This window comes from Leuresthes tenuis, unplaced genomic scaffold (genome assembly GCF_036924035.1).
Source record: "Leuresthes tenuis unplaced genomic scaffold, fLeuTen1.0.hap1 SCAF_20, whole genome shotgun sequence".
NCBI classification, from domain to species: domain Eukaryota; kingdom Metazoa; phylum Chordata; class Actinopteri; order Atheriniformes; family Atherinopsidae; genus Leuresthes; species Leuresthes tenuis.
Window position 1 is genome coordinate 31,575,212 of NW_027325374.1, and position 27,766 is coordinate 31,602,977.

The window sequence follows — 27,766 nt, forward strand, 5'->3', positions numbered from 1 at the left end:
AGATGTACTTTTTAAACTTTTTACTGGACACAGAGGATCCCTGGACCTGGCGAAACTGAACCCTCTTAGGTTTTTCTTGTGTGGGTCATTCGGACCTTTATGATTTTTTGTCTGATTTGTTTGTCTGATGCGCAAGGCCGACGTATTCAACGCCATCCTCGTCTCTTTGGATGATGAAAGATGTCATGGTCAGCTCACGGCTCCCCTCCCTGCCACGCCGAGCAAAACACAGCTGGATGTCAAACCACACCTTTCTGACGAGGCCGAGGGGCGTATCGGGAGACAGCACAGATGAACATCTGATTATCTTATGAGGATGGTGGAAGCTGGTCTTTCCCACTCTTTCTGTAACGCTTCAGTATCACCTTAAAAACCACATTTCTGGTCTTGAACACAGTCTTCCCTTCCCCTTCCTTTGTCGACCGGACATACGCATAAAACAGTCGCAAAATGTCATTGAGAGCAGGGGCAGTGTGGCTTTCAAAGTTGATGTCCATGTCTTTGTCAGCCAGGAAGTCTCTTAGTGTTTTAACTGCCCGTTTCATGGTTTTCTTTGTGTTTATCTCGTCCTTGTCATCCTCTAATTTGTTCAATTCCTCCGGTGTCACCTCCTTGTGTCGCTTCTCCTTTTTTTGTCATATTCTCTTCTCTTTTTCTTCTGCTGCATCTTAGTCTTCATAGTTATATTCACCAAATAATAAAAAAAAATTATAAAATCACTCGTTTTTGTCTGTATTGCTGTTGTGAGAAATAAACAGTGAAATAACGTTGAGTCTCCGTTGCCATGGTTACCAACTAGCGTTTGAGCCAGCGCAGTAATTTAGAAGTGTCATCAGGCAACTTGACCGGAATGTCTTTCCTAGGTGTCCACCATCACTTTTTAACCTACACCCTCCAGCCAATCAGAATCGAGTATTCACCCAGACCATGGTATAATCTGAAGTATGAAAGGTTTTATCCAGCCTTCAGTGGTAAATGTTGTCACAACTTGGGGAACTGATAAAGCAGAGCAAGGGAGGGGGCGAGAGGGGAAACATATGATTTGATTCGGCTCTGATGAAGTCTAACAAGTGTTTTATTTTGATACCAAGATGGTTTACACAGAATTTGTAATTGCAGATGAATACTCAATAAATTTTGGGCACGTCATTTTAAAGCAGGAACCCCAGAAAGACTACTGAAGCTGAACAGGTTAAGCATGTCTTGCTGCTACTGTACTGCAGACAGCAGACATAGATAGTTAGCATAGATGGATGGATAGATAATTGATCTTGCAAGAGAGATTGTTTTTGTGACAGCAGCAAGTAATAGGGTAGACACCATGCAAAAGATGAAATATAGACAAAAAAAATTAAAAATAGTACATACAAAATAAAAGAATTATCAATGAGAATAAATAATGGAACTGTATCTACAATGACCCAAAGATTAGTAAGGTATATAAAGATGGCTGTGCAACTATTGCACAAAGGTGAGCTACAGTGAGATGACGATTGGTAGATATGTTTTCTTAAAGCAATTCCCCTGTGAGGGATTAAGCAGGTAAAAAAAAATGGATGAATGGATGCTCCTGTATGTATCATCACTTTGTAATGGAAGGATCCAGACTGAAGAGGGCAGCCATGCATCATCCTCTGACTTTGCAAAGGCGAAGAGCAAGCCCTTTCTTCAGAATTTACTTTCATCTTTGGATATATCTAGTCATTCTCCTCTTGTCAGTCATATAACTTTATTGTTTTCAGGATCATACCAGAAACAACTGGGGAGTAAGGTCAGATGTACTTTATTGTTACAATATAAATCCCCCCAAAAAGCAATAAGTACTCTGTAAAACTATCTCAAGTAAAAACGTTTCTGGAAGTTTTAATCATATTGTTTTCATCCCGCTATGCTATTCGAATCCTCTAAATATGAATCACAAATGGCAATGGAAACCTGGCCATTGATTCAAAGAGAACAGAGCGATTTCTTCCTTATTTGCTTGGTGGTTGGCAAATAACACTGTCATTATATTTACACCATGCTACATAAAAAGTTAACAGTTAACAACAGGGATGTTCCCTTGAACAGTGTACATATTTTGGGTCAATGGTTTCATGGGACTGTAAACATTTCTAATCTGGTCATTAATCTAACAGTGTTTTGACACGTAAGGCAACTGTTCACGGGGAGAAGTTTTTGTAATGTTGTCAGTATCACTATGGAAAAGGCGAGTGTTTTGATTGAATAAATCTTTGACAACCATAACAAAAGTTTATTTTACAATTAGTTACTATTGCCAGTGTTCCATATCGAAATGGGAAATGTGAATATTAGTAAGGGTAACTTTCTGAGACTTAGAAACCAGTGCCAAGTGCCAAACAAAATAAAAGCACTATGTTCTGGCCACACCCTTCAGTACAACCTTGACACAATTAAAGAGTATCTTATTGTTTATAATATTTTCAATAGGGATAAAGAGGAAACTGTGTTAATGCATTGTTGACATGTTAATTTTACAGCATTGATATACCGACGTGAAGATGCCGTCTCTTGTCAGACTAAGACTTTTTACACATTTTTGCTCATAATATACTCTTGGAATGACAGTGAGAAAGCAATGGTAAGTCTTACAGTAAAAAGAAAGGAGCAACTAAAGGAGGAAAGAAGAAAAATATGATTGACAGAGACAAGGAGAGAAAGCAATAGTAATATTGAGTCTCCAATTGCTCACACAGGTTCCTACCCATAGCAGCAACTGACCAGATATCTTTCAGAGGACACGCTGACCAGGATGAGATCATCTCCCACTCTAACCTTCTCTCCCTCTGAGCGCTGCTTTGATGCTGGGTGGATGGTCCACCAGCAAGCCTCACCTAAACACACGAGCACCCACACACAGTAAGGCAAGAGATAAAACAAATGGGTACATTAAACACAGGCTTGTGTAATACTATATATCTATTATGAATATTATACAACTTTGGAAGTCTAGATTAATCCTCCATCTGTTCAACTTGGCTTGTAAATGTATGTAATTTATATAATTTTTACAGAAGCAAGAAAAACAAAACAGCAGACAAAGTACTTTGTAGTGGCATATTGTTTTGACTTTGTTCAAAAGAAGCACCAAGTCTTGGAAGCACTGTGGAAACACAGCAGAGGGTTTTACAGAACTTTTGGGTAAAAAAGATTCCCCTCTTCCTGATGGACACAAGGTTCATGAGAGCTGTAAAAATAAACTGAAATTAAAGGTGTTACAAATGGTCAAAACAAAATCAAAAAGATGCAATGACTTGTTTTTTTTTTGTCATCTCTTGGGTTGTGTTTTCAGGTTTATTTTTACTCAATAGTTTTTTGCCACGTTTTCCCTTGTCACGTCGTTAGGTTCATTCAAGTCACCTGCCTTTGTTTTCACAGCTGCACTTCATCCCCAATCACCTCCCCACAGTACTTTAGTTTCCAGGTTCCCTCAGTTCAGGCTGAAAATCCACACCTTCACCTCCATTGATGTCTCGGTCATTCATGTGTTGTCTGGTCAGGTTTTGCCTCTCATTTTTCCATAGCTTTGCTTTGTTTGTTTGTTTATTTTGTCACAGTTTGTACTAGTGATGGGATGATGCTACCTCAAGGAGTGTATTGACACACTACACAAACTGTGTCGGCACTGTATTGAAACTGTGTTGGTCACTCAATAGTGACCCCTTCAGGTGTTCTGAAATCATTGCAGGTAAATGAAATAAGAAGATGGACCAGGTAAAATGCGGCAAATCCAACATGAGCCTGCGAAACATTTAATCATCAGTCCTTTATTTAAGATATAATCTCATTATTGTATAACTTCATTCGCTCAATTTGTGAGTCAAGTTGTCCATGAGAAGAGTTCAAAATAGGCTTCAAAACTTGTTGATGTAAATGCTAAACTGAGTTGGTTTGTAAAATATAGCAAATTTGTATTAAAATTCAGAGTTCAACTTTTTATCTTATGTGTGGAAGTTTGTTAACGTAAGTGTTAAAGCATAAAAAATTAAACAAATTACATATAGATTCATTTATGCATTTTTATTGAGGAACAACCGTTTTTGTAGGGTGTTTGCTCCAAGGCGATTTCTCCTCTTACACACCAGTTCCCCTGCCTTGGAAAAAACTCTTTCACAGGGTACAGATGAAGAGGGTGAACACAACATTTTCAGTGCAAGTTGATGACGGTTTGGATAACAACAAACTGCAACAACAAAACTCCATCCAACAAAACTCCATCCAACAAACCCACAACATGTTGACACAGTTTGCTTTCTTATAAACACAATTTGGCGCCGTCACATTCAAGCGATACCGTTCCTGTATCGGTCACGTGATTTTTTTCTTAAAGTGATACACGCACCAATACGGGGTTTCACTCTTGGGCTCTCGACACAGAGCTGACGCACCAGTGTCGTTCGTCCCATCACTAGTTTGTACTAATCGCATAAAATGCCAATATAAAAACATTAGACAAAACCCATACAACAACAGAAGTATTTCCAGTAACACAAAGAAGGGACAGACCAATTTGGCATGGGCTTATTTTTCAATAAAGACTTGATGCATTTTGAAAAATTCTTTAAAAAACATGATACAGATGTTGTATGTATGTGTTAATCTCACCTTTCTTTTAATTTAATAATAAATTCAAATAATCTATTATAATACATCGATGCAAAGGGAAATCTTAATGTTGTTGAGACCTGCGGACTGGAGGTAACTTTGTCTTTTTTAAGTTCAAGATGCATATTCCTTTCCAGGGCTTGAAACTAGAGAATTTATGGACACTGCCTCTACAGCATCTAGAGCTACAGGTGAGTACCATTGGTGTGGACAAGGTAATCTTGCCAACCACTTTCCATATTATCTACTATATCACAATGTAATGTTTGATGTTAAGGTTGTCAACAAACATGGTGGTAACATGCCAAGCCCATCAAATTATACAGCCTAATTCTAATAAGTGTCTATTTCTCACTCTTTTGTATTGTGTGTATATCAGTGATTTCTCGCTCTCATGTAAAGTTGGTTCTGGGTGGAGGAGACCAGAGTCCTGAGGCTGATAACACTGACCTTATCCTCATTCAAATTATTTGATTCTATATCTCTCTGTATCTATATCTATATATCTATATATATATATCTATATATATATATCTATATATATATCTATATATATATCTATATATATCTATACACCTGGTAGTTTGAGGGTTTTGTGTAGTATCTTAGCTGTTCCCATTGTCCCAGTTTGGAGCTCATGGCCCTGAGTGCTCCAATTCCCATAGGTACCACTGCTGCCTTCGATTCCCATATCTTTTCAAGTTCCCCTCCTTCAGCCCTTGGAGTTTTTTAAGCTTCTCATGTTCCTTCTTCTTACTTCTTACTTCTATCAAAACAGAGGTTGTTGCCTTTGGACCTGAGCAATTCAGGGATAAACTGTCTGACTATATATTTATTCTAGATGGTATATCCTTGCTTTCTAGTACAACAGTGAGGAACCTTGGAGTTATTTTTGACCAGAATCTATTCTTTTATGCATCTTTTGATCCTTTGAAGAATTATCTGAAAAGCTTCCAGCTGATCCAAAATGCTGCAGTTCTGATGAGAACTAGCAGGAGAGCTCATATTTCTCCTCATTGGCTCCCTGTCAAATTCACAGAATTTAGAATTCTTCTCCTCACTCCATCATATCTTAAAGATCTCATAGTTACATATTTTCCCAACAGAGCACTTCGCTTTCAGACTTACTTTACTTGTTCCTAGAGTTTCTAAATGTAGAATGGGAGGCTGAGCCTTCAGTTATCAGGCAACTCTCGGGAAGCAGACACCCTCTCTACCTTTAAAATTAGGCTTAAAACTTTCCTTTTTGATAAAGCTTATAATTAGAGTTGGCTCAGGTAAACCTGACACATCCCATAGTAATGCTGCAATAGGCTTAGACTGTAAGGGGACTTCCCATGAAACAACTTTCCTCATTCTGTTCTCCTTTTTTTCTTTGTACATATAACAATATAACATATAACTACTAATAAGTGTATTAGTAGTAAAATGCACAAACATATAAACAAAGGAGCTGTATATTTGTAAAATATATACATTTTCTTATTGGCAAATGGGTGCATATGTTTAGGCACTAAAATGCATGAAAAATAATTAAAGTAAGTCTGAAAAGATAATAAAATCATCCATTTGTGATCATCATATTGATATATTTTGTCTTACAGAAACCTGGCTGCAGCAGGAGGATGTTAGCATTAATGAATCAACTCCCTCTGACTATTTAAATGTTCACGTTCCTCGAACCACAGGTAGAGGAGGAGGAGTGGCAGCTATCTTCAGATCAGGGTTACTAATCAGTCCTAGACCCAAGATTAGTTTTAGCTCTTTTGAATCTCTGATTCTCAGTTTTTCCCACCCAAAGTGGAAATCACAAAAACCTCTTGTGTTTGTTGTTGTGTGTCGTCCACCTGGCCCTTATTCTGAGTTTCTGTCTGAATTCTCAGAGTTTTTATCCCAGTTAGTGCTGAGTACAGATAAAGTCATTGTAGTGGGTGACTTTAATATTCATGTAGATGTTGAAAATGACAGCCTAAATATTAACTTTAATTCTATATTAGACTCTATTGGATTTTCTCAAAGTGTTCACAGACCTACTCACTGCCTTAATCACACCCTTGACCTTGTGCTGACTTATGGCATTGAGAGTGAACAGTTAAGTGTTCCCTCATAACCCTGTCTTGTCTGACCATTTTTTAATAACTTTTGAATTTACATTACTTGATTATACAGCTTCTGAGAAGAATTTTACATATAGAATGTGTCTATCAGAGAATGCTGTAACCAGATTTAAAGAGTTGATTTCATCATCCTTTTCTTCACTGCCTTGTGCAGATATGACAGAGGAGTAGAACTTGACTCTCTTGTTGACAGCACTATAGCTTCAATGTGTATAACACTGGACAATGTTGCCCCTCTGAAAAGGAAGGTAATCAGTCAGAAGTGGTTGGCTCCTTGGTATAATTCACAGCTGCGTGCGTTAAAGCAGACTGCAAGAAAGCTGGAGAGACAGTGGCGTTCCTCGAATTTAGAAGAGTCTCAATTAGTCTGGAAAGATAGTTTGGTAATGTATAAGAAAGCCATTTGTAAAGCTAGAAATGCTTATTATTCATCATTGATAGAAGAGAATAAGAATAATTCCAGGTTTCTTTTCAGCACTGTAGCCAAGCTGACAAAGAGTCCGAGCTCTGTTGAGCCATGTATTCCTTTAACTCTCAGCAGTGACGATTTCATGAGATTCTTTTATCAATAAAATTGTTTCTATCAGAGAGAAGATTGATGGTGTCCTTCCCCTTATTATCACTGATGTATCATCAAGCGCAGCAGCTTTAGAAGTATCTTTAGAATCTGATTTGTATTTAGACGGCTTCTGTTCAGTTGATCTTTCTGAGCTAACAACAGCAATAGTCTCTTCTAAACCATCAACTTGTATTTTAGACCCAATCCCAACCAGACTGTTCAAGGAGGTTTTCCCCTTAATTGACACTTCCATATTGGATTTGATCAATTGGTCTTTGTTGACAGGATATGTACCTCAGACTTTTAAGGTTGCTGTAATTAAACCTTTACTTAAAAAACCTACTCTTGATTCAGAAGTGTTGGCTAATTATCAACCTATATCCAATCTCCCTTTTTTGTCTAAAGTTCTTGAAAAAATAGTTGCAGCTCAACTTTGTGATCATTTACATATAAATAATCTGTTTGAAGAGTTTCAGTCAGGATTCAGAGTGCATCATAGCACAGAAATAGCACTTGTGAAAGTTACCAATGATCTCCAATGAGTTCCTCAGGGTTCTGTGCTTGAACTGATTCTTTTTACTTTAAAAAGAGCCTTCAGTTGTCAGGCCCCTCTCTTGTGGAATAAGCTGCCAATAAATGTCTGGGAAGCAGACACCCTTTCCACTTTTAAGACATGGCTTAAAACTTTCCTTTTTGATAAAGCTTATAGTTAGGGATGGCTCAGGTAATCCTGAAACATCCCATAGTTTAGCTACTATAGGCTTAGACTGCTGGGGAACCTCATCTATCCCACCTTTCCTTTGCCACCCCTCCCCCGTTTAATTTCTTAAATGACATTGTGTACATGTGAAATTAGTGTTGCCATTAACTTGTGTTTCCCTATCCTTTGAATGATATTGTGGTATTCCCCCCCCCCTCTTTTCTGTCTTCTCAAACCCCAGCTGGTTGAGGCGGATGGCCACCCTTCCTGAGTCTAGTTCTGCCAGAGGTTTCTTCCTGTTAAAAGGGGGTCGTTCCTTTCCACAGTCGCCTCAGGCACGCTCAAGACAGGAGATTGGACTGAAGAGAAGTTTCAGTGCAATCTGTTGGTTTCCTTAGCTAGGATATTGTTTTTGAATTGGCTTTATATGAATGAATTGGATTATTTAGAAAATAATTGAATTTTTTTTGGATTATGATTACAATGAATTGAACTCAATTGACTTGAGTTGGACTATATTATTTAAGTTCCTTGAGATGACAATTGTTGTAATTTTGTGTATATATATATATAAATAAAACTGAATTGAATTGAAATTAAATCTTTCCTGTAATCTCTGTGAATCTTGGTTTTCATGTTTGTATATGCAATGTGATGAAAGGGAGTAGCTAACACTTCAAAAGGCTGCAAATTTCCATGATTTTGGAGTGAAATTTGCATAAACTTATTTCCATGTTTGTCGAAAATGGAACAGGTGACTGTGAGATTTCATCTGTGAGGCACATGATAATGATAAGGTTCACCTTTTGTTTTCTGATAAATTAGTAACACAGATTAACACAGTACTGTTGTCATGTTGTGTATTTCCAATTAGTCTTGACAGAGTAAAAAATATTTGTTTGGAGTACATAAAAGTGTTTTAATTAGTTTAATTATATGACTCCACCACAGCTTCGATCTCTCCTGATTTACAATCTACACAGAGAGTGAATTGTTCATGACCTTATTCTTTTCATGATTAACCCGCATGTTAGCAACTTCACAGACAGAGCCAAGCAAAACATGCATGACAGAAAAAGAGACCTAACCATTAATTACCAGTTATTATCAACAATAAAAATTAAATTAACTTTGCATCCAACTGTCATCCTGTTTATTCTCTGAGTTCTCTACATCAGTAAGATGTAATCTGATGCTTATTATTGTCCAGTGTCTTGCTCATACACTTGATTTCTTCATCCTCACTTATTCCTATTGCTTTGTCTTGAGTGCCTTTACTGCATCTGAGTATTTAAACTTGATTTGTAATGATGAGAGTAACTTTTTTCTTTTTTTCTTCATCCATTGTAGAAAAGTGTATTTTTATCTAGACGCTGGTGCATACCATTGTACTGTAAAACAAAACTGTGTTGTGCTGGACAGGAAACCAAACGTCTGAAGTGTGGTAATTCAGTCACCAGGTGCTCCAGGACAAATTCAGGCCAGGGAATGTGCAAAATTAGTCAGATGGATATAGTTTTACGATTCACAAACTTGTCTAGTTGCTTTAAGATACAAGTTCTAAAGATAGCTTAATGTAATAACAAGTTTACTTGACATTATGCCTTTCACAAGTGTGTCTTTTTACAGTTTATTTGAATTTAAAAGCAAATAAAAGGAAACAACTGATGCTAGAGTAATACAGCTGAGGTAACACCTGAATAATGGAGTCAAAACCAAAAACTTTCCTTTTAGATCCTTATTTCTATATCACTGACAAGTATACAACTTAATATTTATAAGTCAACAAGTGTTAAAAAACAAATCTATTCTGGTCTTATCCATCCTTTTTTGTTTCCCTGGAAATACTTTCATTGCTGTCTGGACTTATCTGCATTTGCACTTGTTGTGACAGCTTGTGTGCTCCAGTACAACATAATTTCAGTTGTAAAACTAATCTTACACTGGTGGAAATGCTCTATAAAACAGCATACACTTCTTTGATAACTACCTGTGGTATCTTCTTGCAGTCCCACATCAAAAGCCAATTTGTCTGTGGATGAACGGGAGGTAGACAGGCAGCACAGGTACTAAAAGAAAAACAATTAAATAATAGACACAAAAAGACACAGTCAAAGCAATAGTCAGTTTGAATAAGTAGAAAATACCCAGATGAAATTAACTGGGTTGTTTTAAAGATGAATGTAAGCATTCTTGCATTTTCATTGACCTCCCAACTTGAAGTGAGAAATTTAAGGTTAATAATTGGAAGGTGTACCTTATGTACAGTATTTCTGTAAACAGTAAGATTGAAAATATTCAAATTATCTCACATAGTCAATGAAAACCTAGTTCCAAAAATTATTCCTTTAACATTAAATTCACTTTGCCTTTGTTGTTTGATTGTGTACATTTGTTTACTTATTTACCATTCCACTGTAGGAGTGTCGTAGTAAAAGAGCATGCCCATAGAGAAGTGTTCGATGCCCACCACCCTGGGCCGTCTGAGAGAGGCATTTGATGGGAAAGACAGAGAAAAATAGTTACAAAGCATAAAAATCACCAGGTGAATAAAAAAGAAAGAAAGAAAAAAATATACAAACAGGAATAAAATCACTGTAATGCGTGAAATTGTTGGAAAAATCTCACCCTAGAATTTTGGCTTTCAGTAAAGTAACTTATGGAAATGTTTCTGTACGTCCACTGCTTAAGCACAGTAGCTTTTGAAAGTCGGCTGTTTCATAATACTACGACAAACAAAGTGGAATAATTATGTTACTCACAGAAAGTTAATTAGCTAACATATTGAAACTTTAAAAAAATCTTGGTTGCTGCACTGTTTAAATAGTAGATCCAAACAGATTCCAATAGTTCCTGTACATGCAAACTTAATTGTTTGCTCAAGCTTGTTGTACATATCAAGCAACAAACTACCCATGTGAGAGAGCGCCTGAGAGAGACAATACCCCTTCATCAGTATGATGAAGGCTTATCATTATTGGCTTAGTGCTGAAACCCATTCCTGTTGACTATTGCCCCTAATTAAACCGGACAATACGTCAGGGAATTCTGTATAAATAATGCTTATCTTAATATCAGTATGCTGAAAAAAAACCCAAAAAAAACAGTCAGTGTCCATGTTGACAGGACAAACTTCTAGTGCCATATTGAAAAGAGTACCCATCATTACTAAAGAGACATGCAATATGTTGTTATATCATGTCCTAAAGTCTGACTACCTGAAGGTGAGATGTATTTTTAAGCACCGAGAATACAAGATATTATTGGATTATTATCATTGCACAATTATGAACCTCAATAACATGCACAGATTGATGTCAACAATCTGATGCTGTCTGTTTTTTGTGTAGACACCAATGGAGGCTGACTGGAAAGGTGACAAGTGCCTTCCCAACTGTCTCTGTGCATTGGATGGGAAGCTCATTACCATCCTTCCACCAAGCATCAGTGTGAGCACCTTCAGGAATCACAAGTCTTGTTCCTCCGTAGCCCTGTTGGCTCTGGTAGATGCCAACTATTATTTTGTCGATGCACACATTGGTACCCTGGGTAGAGTGTCCAGTGAAGGTGTTTACTGCTACTTTGATCTGAAAAAGGCAATGGACAGCAATGTCCTAAATATTGCCCTAGCCCAAAGTTTACTTGGTATGCCTTTGTTTGTTACAGATGAGGCCATATCACTTCAGAGACTGTATACAATGAAGGACAGCTAAAGCAGGATCCCAAAATCAAACCATGACTTTTCGAACAAACAACAGTGTCAAAACTATCCTGAAGTGCTGCAAAATTTTAAATCAAAATTAAATTACATTAAATTAAATGGAAAAAATTACGGAACCCCTGGGAGGGAAGCGAAAAAGAGGAAAATCTATGAAATGCATTTTCAAATCCAAACATTGACACTGACAGTCAGCATGCTTTCTTAACTGCACAGCAATGAAAAACAGAGGTATGACAACATCCACATGTAAATCTATAAACCATAAAGACTTGATTTTAGCATTATTAGATGCTATTCAACTGCTAGCTAAAATAGCAATTTGTAGATGTGCTGCACATACTGAAAACACTGATCCTGTCTCAAAAAGTAATAGAAAAGTAGACGAGGAAGCAAAAAAGAACCTCACATACAAATAAACCACCAAGTGTTATGTGATACACAAAAAACAGCATACACATACAGAAAGACAGATATGGCAGAATTGAGGTGCCACAGACTTGTATGAATGACCTGAAGGAAAACCCATATTGTTAAAAAGCTTGTTTAAATATGCTGCAGTATTGAACCACGGCCCACGTCATGTCTCAACAGGAGGGATGGTTGCAATAATGAACAAGGTTTTTACAACATATGGTTTTACTAATTACTCAAAAATAAATAATAAAAAATTTTTTTTTATTTGTCTAACAGGTCAAATATGTGCACAACACAATCAACAGGGCTATCTAAGACCAAAACGAGAATTATTCCCTAAGCCAGTGTACTCTTTTCAGCACATTTGTATGGATTTCATTATTTCATTATTGTGTGGATTTCATTGAACTAAATAAATGTGAAGGGAAACAATTCTGCCAAGTGATAAGAGTTTTTTTTTTTTTTTACCAAATGGGCTGAACGCAGATGCTCTCTCAGTAGCAAAAGCACAGGTAAAAGAAATAATTCCTATATTTTAAATTCCTGAAAAGATCTAGAGTGATAATTGGACACACTTTGTAAACAATGTTATCTCCCTGATGGCAAAGAATTTGAAAATAGACCTTAGAAACCAACGTGCATATCACCCACAGTCAGCAGGATGGATGGAAAGACACAATGGAACAACTGAGTCAAGGTTGAAGAAAATCATGAAAGAAACAGTAAAAAATTGGGTTTACTGTTTACCACTAGTAGTCCTAAACATGCATATTAACTCCAACTAGCGCAAGATTAGCTACATTTGAGAACATGTATGGCAGACCATTTGTACTCCCACAGTTAAAACCATTCACCAGACATGATAATGAAAGAGAAGAAACCTTAGCAGAATACAGGGTTAAAATGTTAACAAGTAGAGAGATCTCTTCTGTCAATTCTGTTCCAGGTGAACCTGTGGAGAAATCTCTGAAGACAGTAAAACCCGGAGACTGGATCCTCATCAAACTGGTAAAGAAAAAGGGGAAAAAACTGGTCAAGTCCAAGGGGGAACGTCCATATCAGGTAGTACTTACAACACCCACAGCAGCCAAAATAGCAGAAAGGATGTCCTGGATTCACTTATCCCACTAAACTAGAAAGAATCACCTGACAAAAAGACAAAGCAGCTGATAATGTTCCTAAAGAAAATAAGTGATGAAGACAGAGGAGTTGCGAGTAGAGGGTGATATCATTGACATGTATCCACTTTGAATATATTGTTTTGGTTATGATCATGATCCAAACCAGCCGCTTATGGAAGCGAATCGTAACCATAATTCAAATTAAAATGCATTTGCAGAAATGCTTTTTCATTTTAAGAATGTGGCTGCATTATTTGACTCATAAATTAAATTAGTAATCAATCATTCTATTTGCATTTTCTATTTTCTTCTTCAAGAGTGCTCAATCTTTGACTTAATTAAAATGAAAAAGTAATAGACATTTGAGATTTAATTTTCAAAATATGCCCCAGAAAATAGATACCAAAATTAAATTTGAAATGTCAATTTTGAAAATTAAAATGCATTCGCAGAAATGCTTTTTCATTTTATGAATGTATCTGCATTATTGGACTCATAAATAAAATTCGTAATCAATCCTTCCATTTGCATTTGCATTTTCTTCTTCAAGACTGCACATTATTGCTTTTTCGTTTTCATGGTCTGCCCGCAAAGTACTGCCCATGATTTGAAAACGAAAAAGCAATCTGAGCAATCTGAATTCCCTCCGTTAGCTCTCCTATAGCTGCAAGTAGCCACATAACAGTAGCTATATGCTAACAGAGCTATAGTACACGTTCGTTCATTCATTCTTCTTAAAGTATTGGTGAAATAAATACAGATAATGCCTTATTTATAGGCTGCATTGTCCCTGCCCCATTACCTCCATTATATGGATTTACGCCGATTGCAAGTTTTCTAAATAGCTTTCGAAGGACGCCAACTTTCGCAAACTGTTCTCGGTGAGTATATAAACGTATTTCATTCCAGAAATAAGGTCTAGGTTCAAAAATACCGGAGTTCCCCTTTAAAACATTCTATGGTATCCTTAAGGGCAGCTCCCTTGCCCCCTCACGATCCGCAACTTTGTCATGCACTTCTGAACTCATTATTTCCGTGATCATGTAGGAAACAAACTGAACTGGGACCTGTACTGCTTTAGAATCCATGTGAAAATCTTGTCACTCCTGGCGGTTGACAAAAATACTTATTGAGGGTAGTGCTGCCTTAATGTTTTCTTTCATTAGAAATCACAGACAAAGAATTGTGATTGTGTAAATAATCGCAATTTTTTCATTGGTAGCCTTTTACTGTTTAATTTAACATAAATAATGTGGTAAACAATTATAATAATAATAATAATAATATACTAAATACTAAACTATAATAATGATTAATTTTATTTGGAGGCACCTTTCAAGTCAATTTCACTATCAAAAAAAGTAGTATTCTGTAGTGTGTGTGTGTGTGTGCTTGCTCACACTTACCCCTTCAGCATTCTCCTCTGTGTTAGTCAGCATCTCCTGAAGGGCTCGTACTGATAGAGACTGCTCCAACACAAAAGTGCAGATGGATAAATCTGGAGGCACATTCTGAAACAAGAACACATATTGAGTGATGTATCTTCGTTTTTCTGAAGGGGTATAATAGGATCTATTACACATTATGCCTTTTTTTTTCACACACGAGCCAAAGTGATGGTGACACATCCAGAGGACACTACCACAGTGCCTTTGCCCCCAAGAAACAGAGATGTTTTTTATGGAAGACCTACAAAATATCAGGCAATATTAGGTGATTTAATGTAATGGCTGATATTTGGCAGAAAGTATGGTCGCCTGAGGAATATGTTTCAAATATTTTTAAATGTAAAATTTACTTTAACCACAAGATTTTCCTGAGAGGGATGCTACTTTACCTTCAGAGAAAGAGAATGAATGGAATCATGAAAAAAAGTCTCTTCTGGAACTCGAGTACTTTAATGTCCCTAGGTCTTACACCACGTTGCCAATCAAACAGAGGTCTGTATTTTCACAAATGCTTCAGAGAGGGTATTAGCTGCAGTTGGACATTTGAGGACTGTGGATGTGCATGGGAAAGGGGACAGACAGGACATCTGGATATTCTGGTCCAGAACAGCCACCTCTCAAACAACTGTTTGCCTGCCTGTCTCTATGGCTCACCATGATAACACAAAGCTGAATGGTGCCAGAGGGCACTAGACCTATGCACTGGCATTTTGTACATTCAGTTGGAAAAATAGAATATTTAGTTTGAATTATCAACTTCTAATTAATACACTTTTTTAAGTACTAGGAGAACTAATCATGACTTAAGTCTTGAAACACATCCTGCAATCACAACCAGTCCCAGTCAAAGGTGACCATACAGACAGCGCAGTGAAACTGAGAAGTGATTTTCAATGATGTTCCCTCAAAATCTATTCCACTTTGTTTTTTTCATTGTTCTTACAAATGTAACCTCTGTGAAAGTGAAACTTTTAATTTTTTTAATTGTTGCTTTGTTGGGAAATAGATGTATCATACATGTTTGTATCATACCTTGGAGTTAGAGACGGACTCTAGGAAGCAGAGTCTGTTCCCGAAGCCTTCAGCAGCGAGGCAGAGTTTCTGTTGCTCCTTGTGGATTGTAGCTGAGCATTGTAAGACCACCTCATCATCCTAAACATGTAAAAAAAAAAAACAGTTAAGAATCAACACATTTACCAATCAAGGTAAGAGACTTTTTTTCTTTCGCTCGTTGTCAGCAGTTGCTAAAATATCATGAGACTTTCAACTAAGTGGCCAAAATCCTATAGTTCATATAATTTAGGCAAAATGGTACATAGTAAAATGTAAGTACATCTTCTATTAATTCTAAGGTTTTATGTATGAGGACATAATAACAAGTATTTGGTCTTAAAATTTGGTAAATACAGCCCCATATGATCATTTATCATTAAAATAACAAAAACTAAACCAAGATGCAGAAGTAGTGTGGAAAGTCTATCCTTACTGCTTATATAACAATTGAAAGGTTAAAGAGAAGCCAGGTGTTGCTTATCAAATTTACTTGATTAGCAACACCAAAACACTCCTGTGTTTTGACAGGATCCTCATGGGGAAAACCAACCAAACCCCATCTGCAAGCAAAACAGCTTTTACTTCCAAAAGAAGTCACAATGGAGAGTCACAACGGAGAGTCACCCGGTGCGACATCTCCAGTTGGTAATGATTCGACTGACATTTTAACATCGATTGATAAGAAATTATCCAGTTTTGAGGCCCGTATGTCTCTGTTAGAGATTCTACAGTTTCAAGCATTACGGGAGTCGTTGGAGTTCAGCCAGCAACAGGTGCAGACGCTGGCTGCTGAAAACGCAGCCCTCAGAGGATTACTCACGAAGTAATGAGCTGGATCTCTGACGAAAACAAGAGAATGAAAGAATCAATTATTGATCTCCAGGCTCGCATTGTGAGGGACAACCTGGTGTTTTCTGGAATCCAGGCAGACGAGGATCCTGAACTCACAATAAAAAACTTTATCCAAACACATCTGAAACTTCCCGGAGATGCAGTGAAGAACATCACTTTTCACCGAGTCCACCGCCTTGAAGGGAAGAGACCTGATGCCCGCCGACCAAGACCGATTGTGGCCAAGTTTGAACACTACCAACAGAAAGTTCCGGTGAGGGGCCGCGGCAGGGAGCTGAGAGGAACGGACTTCAGCGTCAACGACCAGTTTCCCAAAGAAATCCTGGAAAGACGCAGGGTTCTGTTCCCCATCCGGAGAAAGTTCATGGAAGGAGGCTCCCAAGCTGTCATTCAATTATGCGACCAGGAAACCACTCCTTGGCTCTTCTAAACCCCAGGTGATCTGAATTTGTGAACTTGTATAAATCATATCACTGTAGATGGAAATATGGTAAATGGACTTGTACTTGTATAGCGCTTTTCTAGTCTAACTTTACTACATGCCACTTTCACCCCACTCACACACATTCATACAGCACGTCTTAACTACGTGCTTAACTACGTGCTTTTTCTAAAAATTCATACCCCAGTGATACACTGGGAGGAAACATGGGATTCAATGCCTTGCCCGACATGTATCCCGGGGAAGCTAGAGTCGAACCACTGACCTTCCGATTGGTGGGCGACTGCTCTTCCTCCTGAGCTACAGCCACCCTATATGTAACAGAAATAGTCTACCCAATTCCCAGTTATCTGTCAAGGCAAAATAGATAGCTCACTGCCAGTTTCACGAGCATAGAAAGTTATGCAGGTCACATTTGTTTATTTGAGTTTGTTTTGGGATTTTTTCTATCTCACACTTCCACTTTTTTCATTTCTGTCTTTCTTCCCCAACCCACTGTATTTCCACCTTAATACATGATGCTAACATGCACGGCGTAGCCATTCTGGTGTAGAATGGTGTAGAGGTGGTGAAGAGGTGTAGCCATTCTGATAAGTAGCAGAGTAAATTTCACCGTACACAACACAGTTATAGATACAGAAGGTAGATTTATATATATATATATATGGCCCAAATGTTGATGACCCCTCATTTTTCCACTCCTTTTTCATTTCACTCTCTGATCACTCAGATAACACACCCATCATAGGAGGGGACTTTAACATGGTATCTGACTCAGGAGTGGACAGGCACAGTGCTACAGAAATTCAGCAGAACTGACAGTCCACAAATATTGTCAAACAATACATGAATGATTTCGGTCTTTGTGATGCTTGGCGCTCCCACCACCCCACTCTTAGAGAATAGACCTATTTTCTCACCAGTATACCACTCATATTCAAGAATAGATTATTTCTTAGTTAGCAGTTCCTTGATGAGTGATATTTCAGACACCAAAATTCACTCCATCACTATCAGTGATCACACAACAGTTTCTATCACAAGATAGAATAATAAAATAAATAAAAATAACAGTTACACTACGAGCTAGGAATTGGAGATTTAATACATCATTACTAAAAGACCCTGATTTTATTAATTATTTCAAAAGGGAATGGCCTGTATATTTAGAAAATAATGACCTGCCAGGAATGTCAGCTTGTATTCGCTGGGAAGCAGGAAAAGCAGTTATGAGAGGCAAAATAATCTTAAATAATAAGAAAAAGAGGTAAAGTATCAGCATTAGAACTCAGGATTAAATCATTTGAAGTTGCCTACAGTGCCTCTAAAGATAAACACATACTGAATTAATTAAGAAAAGCTAAACTTGAACTAAATAAAATCATTGATAAACAAACACAGCTCCTGATAAAAAGACTTTGCTTGAGAACTTTGAGCATGGCAATAAATCTGTAAGATTCGTAGCCAATCAACCAAAGATGAAGAAAGAGAAAACAACAATCACTTCTGTTAAAGACTCAAAAGGAACTATCCCCCATGACCCTGATGTAATCAACAATGCTTTTATGGACTTCTATAAAACCTTATATTCATCACAAAATGATTCCCCAGACAGTAAAATAGACCAGTTTCTTAGTAAAATCAACCTTCCAAAATTACAACCCGAACAGGCAATGGCTCTGGATTCACCACTCTCCATAGGAGAATTCCATGAAGCCCTTCAACATATGCCTAATAACAAGGCCCCAGGACCAGATGGTTTCCAGCAGAGTTCTCCAAAGAATTTTGGACTGAAAAAGCATTTGATCGAGTTAACTGGAAACTTTTATTCGCAGCATTAAACAAATTCGGGTTTGGGTCATACTTCATCAAATGGATAAAGTTATTATATAGCTCCCCAAATCAATGTGTCAGGACAAATGATCAAACTTCTCCAAGCTTCAGTCTGCAGAGAGGTACAAGACAGGGTTGCCCACTTTCTCCCTCACTTTTTGCTATTTTCATCTAACCTTTAGCAGCTGCTATCAGACAAGATAGAAATATTAAAGGCATCCGACCCCAAAATATTGAGCACAAAATAAGTCTCTATGCTGATGATGTATTATTTTTCCTTTAGAACTCACAGACATCTCTCACTCACACGATCACACTCATAAATAAATTCTCAGCACTTTCTGACTACTCTATCAACTGGTCTAAGACCACAGTTCTGCCCATTAACTGTAGGTTCCAGAATATACCTGCGATCACTTTACAGTCAGGAAATATTAGATATTTAGGCATAAACATTTCCGCCAGGCTGTCAGAGCTAACAAAGCTAAATTATGTGCAACTATTAAAGACAGTAGAAGACAATCTCACTTGTTGGAAGTCATTACCCATATCACTTATGGGGAGAGTTGCAACTATTTAAATGATGATTCTACCAAAAGTTAACTACTTGTTCTCAATTATCCCCATAAAACCATCCACTACTTGGTTTAAGTCACTAGATTCATGTATCTCCAAATTTCTGTGGAAAAACAAACCACCACGTATTAGTTTAAAAACTCTACAGAAGACCAAGGACAGTGGTGGATTAGATTCTCCCAATTTTCAACACTATTTCTTAGCCAATAGGTTACAATATATATCAAAATGGTTTAACCTAGCCCACTAGATGAACCATGGATAAATATAGAACAAGCATTGTGTGGAAATCTCCGACCTGCCACTTATTAGTCAAAATGTAAAACATCACAAATGTTTCAAAAGCATTAACATCAGCACCTCTCTGACAGCCTGGTGGGAATTTCTTAAAATTACAAAGTCTTCACTTCTCCTGTGTAAGCTTGCACCCATCTGGAACAATCCTGACATCCTGCAAAACAAAAAAATGCTAAACTTTACTCTGTGGAAGATCAAAGGAATCAAACATCTGGAACATATAATCCAAAATGGAAATTTTATTTCATTTGATGAGCTCATATCACAACATGGGGAAGGCAGCAATAAATTCCTAGAATATCAACAACTTAAGTCTATAATAACTAAGAAATACATCCTCCACCAACTCCCCATTAGGGTAGCAGAATTTTTAAGCATCTGCACCCCAAAACTGCTATCAAAAATATATATTATTATTGTCTAAGATAGATGACACAATGTCTCTACCATCCTCAAAATGGGACGCAGGTCTATCTATCAGTTATAATAATAACTGGCCACAAATATGTTTGAACACCTTCAGAATGACTCGAAATCCTAATTTACAGCTCATACAATACAAAATTCTTCACAGAACACATTATATAGGAAAAAGGATATTCAGGATGGGTCTTACACACTCAAACATCTGCTCACATTGCACAGATAACACACCTGATGATTATGTACACGCTTTGTGGTTTTTCTGCGCCCTTCCAGAAGTTCTGGCTTGAGGTCTGTGAGGACCTATGGCTTAAGTGTGGCATTCCTGCATGTCTCACAGTGTGCATACTGGGTGACTTAGACAACATCAACATGAAAATGTTAGCACACATGGTCCTCACAGTGTTATGTATCGCAAAGGAAGCTATTCTCATGAACTGCTGCTCGCTCTGGGCCGAGTGCCTGGGCCGCTCTAGCATGGATGGTGGTGCTGGGCTTGGGCCCTGGTGTCTGGGCGCTGCCTTGCACCCTGGGAGGGAGCCCTGCCTGAGCCTGGGGGGTCTGGGTTGCCCTGGGCATGCCACAGTGTGGGTGGGTTGGTGCAGGTCCTGGTGTCGGGTTGGTTGCTCTGGGACATCCGATGTGTCCACAGGTTGTTTTCTTTCTTTTTTTTTAGGGCGTTAAGGCGTGCGGTGGAGTGGGTCGGTGCTTTTCCCCTGTTGGGGGCACCCTGGGTGGGCCTCGGTGATGGTGGGTCTCAGGCCCGGGCTGCTGCGACTGGTCTGACTGCATGGTTTGTTTGTTTGTTCAGTTGTTGTTTTTTTTTCTCTATTCCTTTTTTCTAGTAGTCCTCTGGGGTGGGTGGGTGCCCTCTGGGGTGGGGCGGATGGGTGCCTTCTGGGTGCACAGTAGCTCTCCGAATACAGTCGCTGCAGGCCCCGAACCTGGTGGACATCAGGCCCTCCTGCCCTGTGGCGGGTCCCAGGAAACGGGGGTGCCTATTGCAGCCAGTCTCTGGCTGCCCTCTCTGGGGGAGCTTCCCCCCCTGGTCTATATCTCATACCCCTCTCCCTTTTGGCTCCTTTACACAGCACACACTCACACACGTAGAGTTTTGGGGGTGTGTGTGTTCTGTGGGGTGTAGTGTATGGGGCCACGTAGGTGGTCTGCACTCTGCACTTCCCTGCCCCCATTTTAATTACACCTTAGACATTACTACTTATCAGACACACACACACACATTAGGTCTTGGGTGGTGGTAGCACTGAGTGGTATCTGGTGGGCGGGGATCTTTGGGTATGGAGGCTGCCCAGAGGGCTGCGCTCCCAGTTCTACAAGGTTGCCTGCCCCTCAATTTTAATCGCTCACTATTAGAAAATATTGAAGAACCAGAGCGGTGAGGGGAGGGGTCTTCCCACACCCCTGTTGCCTGGTTGCTGCCCGAGGCGGGAGGGGCCGGGAGGATGAGTTGTTCTGCTGGTCCGGGTCCCCTGGTGTGCCTACTGCGCCAAACCCCAGCGGAGTTGAGGGAGGGGGGACACGTGTGGATGTATATGATGTGCAAGTGTGTGTGGTGATGACTGGGCCTGGGTCTGGGACTTGCTGTCCTCTCGCCTGCTTGTGCTGTTGCTGTTGTCTCTCCCCGCTGCTTCACCCATCCACACATTGGGGCTGGGTGGGTGACTGGCGGGGTTGGCTGGTTGTTGCCCCTGGTCTTGTGTGTTTGTTTTTTCTCTGCTTGTCTGCTTTCAGGTGCTCCTGGTGGTGCTAAGGCTTGATTGTCTTCTGTTTTGTTTTTACAGGTGTAGCAGCTGGTTGTGTGGTTTTTCTTTCTATTTTTGTTCTGTTTCTTCTTCTTTGCTCTTCCTCTTTCCCTGTCCCCGATCCGGTTCGGCACTATTACATGTTAAATATTGTAACAAAAATAGATAAATAAGCAGTTGATGGGCATCAAGGGGAGCTTTACATTCATAAAGCTTCCCTTGGCAAAGCAAATCTGTTTGACATAAAAGATATTCATATTACAATTCTGCTGCCATAATGCTGGAAAGGACAAGGGAAAAAAAATTGACTTGATTAATTGATCACCATCAACAGTGTACATATCAGGAAAGCAGAGGTTTTGTCAGTATTGAGCATACAGGTGTGTAAACGAAATGCCAAGGATGAAAAACATGACCAGTTAGCTCAAAAAATAAATTGTTTCTGACCATCAATCTTGGAGGCCATTGCCAACAAATTCGGAGTTCATCATTCTATATTGAGAACGTTTATTCACAGGCAACTGCTATTTTTTCCAGGAGAGGATTGCCCTAGGAGGTTAAACCAGTGTCAGACCCAGAGTTATTGTGAAAAGTTTTATTCTATTGTATCACATGTCTTGATTTTATAATACAGAATGTCATATCACCATTTTTTATGCGACCAGGTTGTAATTACCCTCATGAGAGCTTAACCAAGCTGTAAGAAATGTGTCACAATTGTGGTTAAATTAGGAGCAGCTGTGGATACAATCTAATCAGTTCTGAGAAGGAAGGAATTCCTGAAGGTGCAACTCTTTTGAGTGAAATGTTGCTGAAGCAACTCCCACGAGTGAAATACTGCTGAAGCAACTCCCGTGTTCATATTATATTAAGCTCTCTCAGAGGACTGCCCTCTGAGCATCATTTTGATCTTTGTTGAATTGTATGTTCCTTCTTGTTAACAAGAATGAAAGCGCTAAAAAGTTTCAACTTACCAAATCCTAGTAATCATTTTACATCTCACAAACTTAAGGTCCCAACATGCCTCCATTTCTCCCAGGTGAATTGAAAACAATGCTGTGAAGGATTCACCAAATAAAAAATATTTTGATTTTATAAAGAATCAAGAAAAGAGAGAAAAGTCAGATTTATGATAAAATGGAACAAACTGTATGGGTTTAAAGAAACTTTGAATGTTGGTAAATGTGATATGTTGTTTGGGGGATTGTGTAAGAATGCGAAAGAGAAAAAGACAGAGATAAGTTTGCTTATAGAGAAGTGACAGTTTGGTCAGTGGAGGTGTAGAGATAAGAAAAAGGAAAATGGAAAAAAAAAGATGTGGAAGAAACTAACGCTTTTCTCCAAAAAAGAGATAATGAAGTGTTTTACAGACAACTTGACAGCCCAGAACACTTCGGACCATTCCCCGACCCTATCCGGATCCTCTCCCTAGGGGGGTTGCCTTCTCGATTGGAAATCCCCATACTGACTGCCTCACCACCACGTCAAGGTTAATTTGATGAAGCATCCAGGCTTCTTGAAGAAATGAACAGCTCACCAAAATAGAATCACTAAGACAGATCAGTGATATGATCCCGGCTTTTAGTCCAGGTGTTAATACATTTTAACCAAAAGAATACAGTTAAAGATAGCATCCCTGAATAATTGCAAACCAGAGATAAACGATTTAACTGAATAATAAATTGAATAATTAATCGGTTAAAAATAAATGCACAGAATGCATGCTGAGAAAATGCAGCAAGATAAATAGAAGCTTGATAAGAAATTAGGCTCATATGCTGTAGAAGTGCTTCTAAATTAAGACAGTGATACATGTTGATACATATTTGTGTTCCTCATCTTTGTCTTTTTCTGAGGGAATCTATTTGGAAACTGTGACCAGAGGGCTGGACCTGGTGTGTGGGTGTGGAGGCTGGCGGTGGGCAGAAGGCTCCGGTTGTAATGTGTGGGGAAAAAACAGGGTCACAGGGCTCGTGACTGTCTGCAGAGAAGAGGTGGGAGGTGGAGGACTGGAGAAGCCATGGATGTCTGGGGGAGAGTTCGGCACCCACAACAGACTACATGACTCGACTGAGAAACAGTTAACTCACTGAAGGTCATGCATAAAACCACAAATATAGAAGAAATTAAGTTGTTTGTGAACAACAACAACAACAAAAAAAAACAGGACATGCTTGGAGTAAATTTTAAGGCTAATTGAAAAATATTTATTTATCATCCTCACAGTTGATGAGAAGGAACTAGATTTTTTATGTGATAGTGGGGCATGTAGATCAGTAATACTTTTGAAAAACTTTCCAACAAAAGTAATATTATCCACTGAGAAAATCCTGGTGAAAGCAGCATCAGGACACATGACTCCAGAGCCACTATCTAACTTGTATGTTAGACCCAATCCCAACCAGACTGTTCAAGGAGGTTTTCCCCTTAATTGACACTTCCATATTGGATTTGATCAATCGGTCTTTGTTGACAGACTTTTAAGGTTGCTGTAATTAAACCTTTACTTAAAAAACCTACTCTTGATTCAGAAGTGTTGGCTAATTATCGACCTATATCCAGATAGAAATAATCTGTTTGAAGAGTTTCAGTCAGGATTCAGAGTGCATCATAGCACAGAAACGGCACTGGTGAAAGTTACCAATGATCTCCTCTTAGCCTCTGATAGCGGACTGGTTTCTGTGCTTGTCCTGTTGGATCTCAGTGCTGCATTTGATACGATCGATCACAGCATTCTGTTACAGAGACTTGAACATGTTATTGGGATTAAACGAACTGCATTAGGCTGGTTTAAGTCATATTTATCTGATAGATTCCAGTTTGTTCTTGTAAATGAAGAATCTTCCTCACACGTTGGAGTAAGTCATGGAGTTCCTCAGGGTTCTGTGCTTGGACAGATTCTTTTTACTTTATACATGCTTCCATTAGGTAACATTATCAGACAGCATGGCATACATTTCCATTGTTATGCTGATGATACTCAGCTGTACTTATCTATGAAACCAACCAATAGGTTGGTCAGACTATAAGCATGTCTTAAAGACATAAAGACCTGGATGAGTCAGAACTGTCTGCTTTTAAATTCAGACAAAACTGAAGTTGTTCTCTTTGGACCTGAGCGCTTCAGGGAGAAATTGTCTAGTTATATAGTTACTCTAGTTGGTATTTACTTGGCATCTAGTTCTACAGTGAGGAACCTTGGATACAACCTTAGTTATTTTTGACCAGAATTTATAATTTGACGCACATATAAAACTGGTTTCTAGGACTGCCTTCTTTCACCTTCGTAATATTGCTAAAATCAGGAACATCCTGTCTCAGTGTGATGCAGAGAAACTAGTGCATGCATTTGTTACTTCAAGATAGGACTACTGTAATTCCTTATTATTGGGCTGTCCCACATATTCTCTGAAAAGCCTCCAGCTGATCCAAAATGCTGCAGCCAGAGTTCTGATGAGAACTAACAGGAGAGATCATGTTTCTCCAGTTTTAGCTTCTCTTCATTGGCTCCCTGTTAAATTCAGAATAGAATTTAAGATTCTTCTTCTCACATATAAAGCTCTTAATGACCGAGCTCCATCATATCTTAAAGATCTCATTGTAAGATATTTTCCTAACAGAGCACTTCGCTCCCAAACTGCAGGTTTACTTGTGGTTCTCAGAGTTTCTAAAAGTAGAATGGGAGGTAGAGCCTTCAGTTATCAGGCCCCTCTCTTGTGGAATAAGCTGCCAGTAAATGTCCGGGAAGCAGACACCCTTTCCACTTTTAAGATTAGGCTTAAAACTTTCCTTTTTGATAAAGCTTATAGTTAGGGATGGCTCAGGTAATCCTGAAACATTCCATAGTTAAGCTGCTATAGGCTTAGACTGCTGGGGGACCTCATCTGTCACACCTTTCCTCACTTTGCTCTCTTTTCCCCCCTGTTTAATTTCTCAATTGATTTTATGTACATGTGACATTATTGTGATTATTAACTTGTGTTTCCCTGTTCCAACAGATATCCTTTGAATGACGTTATGGTGTTTTTCCCCCCTCTTTTCTGTCTTCTCAAACCCCAGCTGGTCGAGGCGGATGGCCACCCTTCCTGAGTCTGGTTCTGCCAGAGGTTTCTTCCTGTTAAAAGGGAGTCGTTCGTTTCCACAGTCGCCACAGGCACGCTCAGGACGGGAGATCGGACTGAAGACAAGTATCGGTGCAATCTGGTAGTTTCCTTAGCTAGGATATTAATTTTTGAATTGGCTCTATATGAATTAATTGGATTATGATTACAATGAATTGAATTCCAATTGGCTTGAATTGGACTATATTACTTAAGTGCCTTGAGATAACAATTGTTGTAATCTGGCGCTATACAAATAAAATTGAATTGAAAATTGAATTGAATTAATCCTGTAACCAGCCAGACAAGCATTCAAATCAAAGCTAAAATCTGAGTTTCAAAACGGTGTCCAGCTAACGAAAAAAAAAAAAAAAAAAATGAATAAAGAAAAGCAAATAAATAGAGTGACATTTTTTTTAAAGTAATTTAACTCCAATAAAGTATGAAATTACTGTTTAAGACAAGACATAAGAACATGAAGTGTCAAAGCCTGATGACCATGCTGGGGTATCTGCAGACCTGCACTGAGCCATGTACAACAAACACAACCAGATTTTTTTTACTATTCAAACTCAAGAATACAACCTTAGTATTGATGACATTGAATTGAACATAAATTAGTTTATGAGAGCAGCTGTAAACCTAACGAACAAGATGAGTGGTACAGACACCACCAACTTATGCATTGAAAACTAACTGCTATGTGTGAAACCTAGTGTGCATTTGACAGGCAGAGAAAGAAGAACTTGACCTTTCATAGCCATGACAGACCATGGATGAAATGTGCTCAGTAGCTTATTTAACTAAATCCTGTAGCTGTTGCCATACTTGTTTATCTGCCAGCCGTTGCCTGCATTTATTGCAGTGCAGGCATCTGCATCTATCATTCTGTATAGAACTATAACCCTATTAGTTTCTCATGTAGTGTCTGTGCTATCACTAAAATACAAAGACATGATCCTTGATCTTGTCATGACTTTAGGTTTTTTCATGTTTTAGGTTTCTGTTAATCCATTAGTTTTGCCATGTTTTCCCTCAGTCGCTCTTAGTTATCTACTTCACTCAAGTCATCTGTGCTTTCATCTGAGCTGCACTCCTTCACTAATCACCTCCCCTCAGTATTTCGTTTCCAGGTTCCCTCATGTTTACGGCCAGATCCTCACCGTCATTGCCAAGCCAAGCCAAGCCAAGCCAAGCCAAGCCACGCCACACCTGAGACAGATCCTGTTTCATGAGAAAATAAGTTTTTAAATCAAAAAGAAAAATTAAGGTGTGCTTCAGGCTTGAAACAGCAACAAAATTGACCGTGGAGTGATGACAAAGGGACAGCAGTGCTACAGTCCTTTTTAGATTTGCTGCAAAGTGGAGTCATGGCGTCACCCATGTCTCCACAGGGAGGATGCCTGAAATGGTAAACAAAGTATTTGTGCCATTTGGTTTAGTAGCATATGCAAATAAGAACTGTGTATGTTAAAAGCTAAATATGTATGCATAACAATCAACAGGGAAATCAAAATTTCTTTTTTCAACTTTTCCTTTTCAAACTTTGCATATGGACTTCACTGAATAACACCCTGTCAAGGAAAATTATGGTGCCTGGTGATAATTGATGCTTAAACCAGGTGGTTTGCGGTCTTTCCCACCAAATCTTCGAAATTATTTCTAGGTTTTGTATTCCAGAAAAAACTGAAGAATCATTATGCTTATCGTCCACAGTCAGC

The 27,766-nt window shown here is 38.6% G+C and overlaps 1 protein-coding gene across 8 annotated transcripts in view; it reads right to left on the reverse strand.

Moving 5' to 3' along the window:
- ryr2a (ryanodine receptor 2a (cardiac)) overlaps positions 1-27,766 on the reverse strand; it is a 388,615-nt gene that overhangs the window by 333,907 nt on the left and 26,942 nt on the right. For all 8 annotated transcript variants that reach the window (XM_072372753.1, XM_072372750.1, XM_072372751.1 and 5 more), the window contains exons 2-6: positions 15,739-15,858; positions 14,665-14,769; positions 10,411-10,485; positions 9,993-10,071; positions 2,743-2,855 (exon numbers count right to left, since the gene is read on the reverse strand). In XM_072372753.1, coding sequence (XP_072228854.1) covers positions 2,743-2,855; positions 9,993-10,071; positions 10,411-10,485; positions 14,665-14,769; positions 15,739-15,858 — 492 coding nt within the window. The remainder of the gene's footprint in view (positions 1-2,742; positions 2,856-9,992; positions 10,072-10,410; positions 10,486-14,664; positions 14,770-15,738; positions 15,859-27,766) is intronic.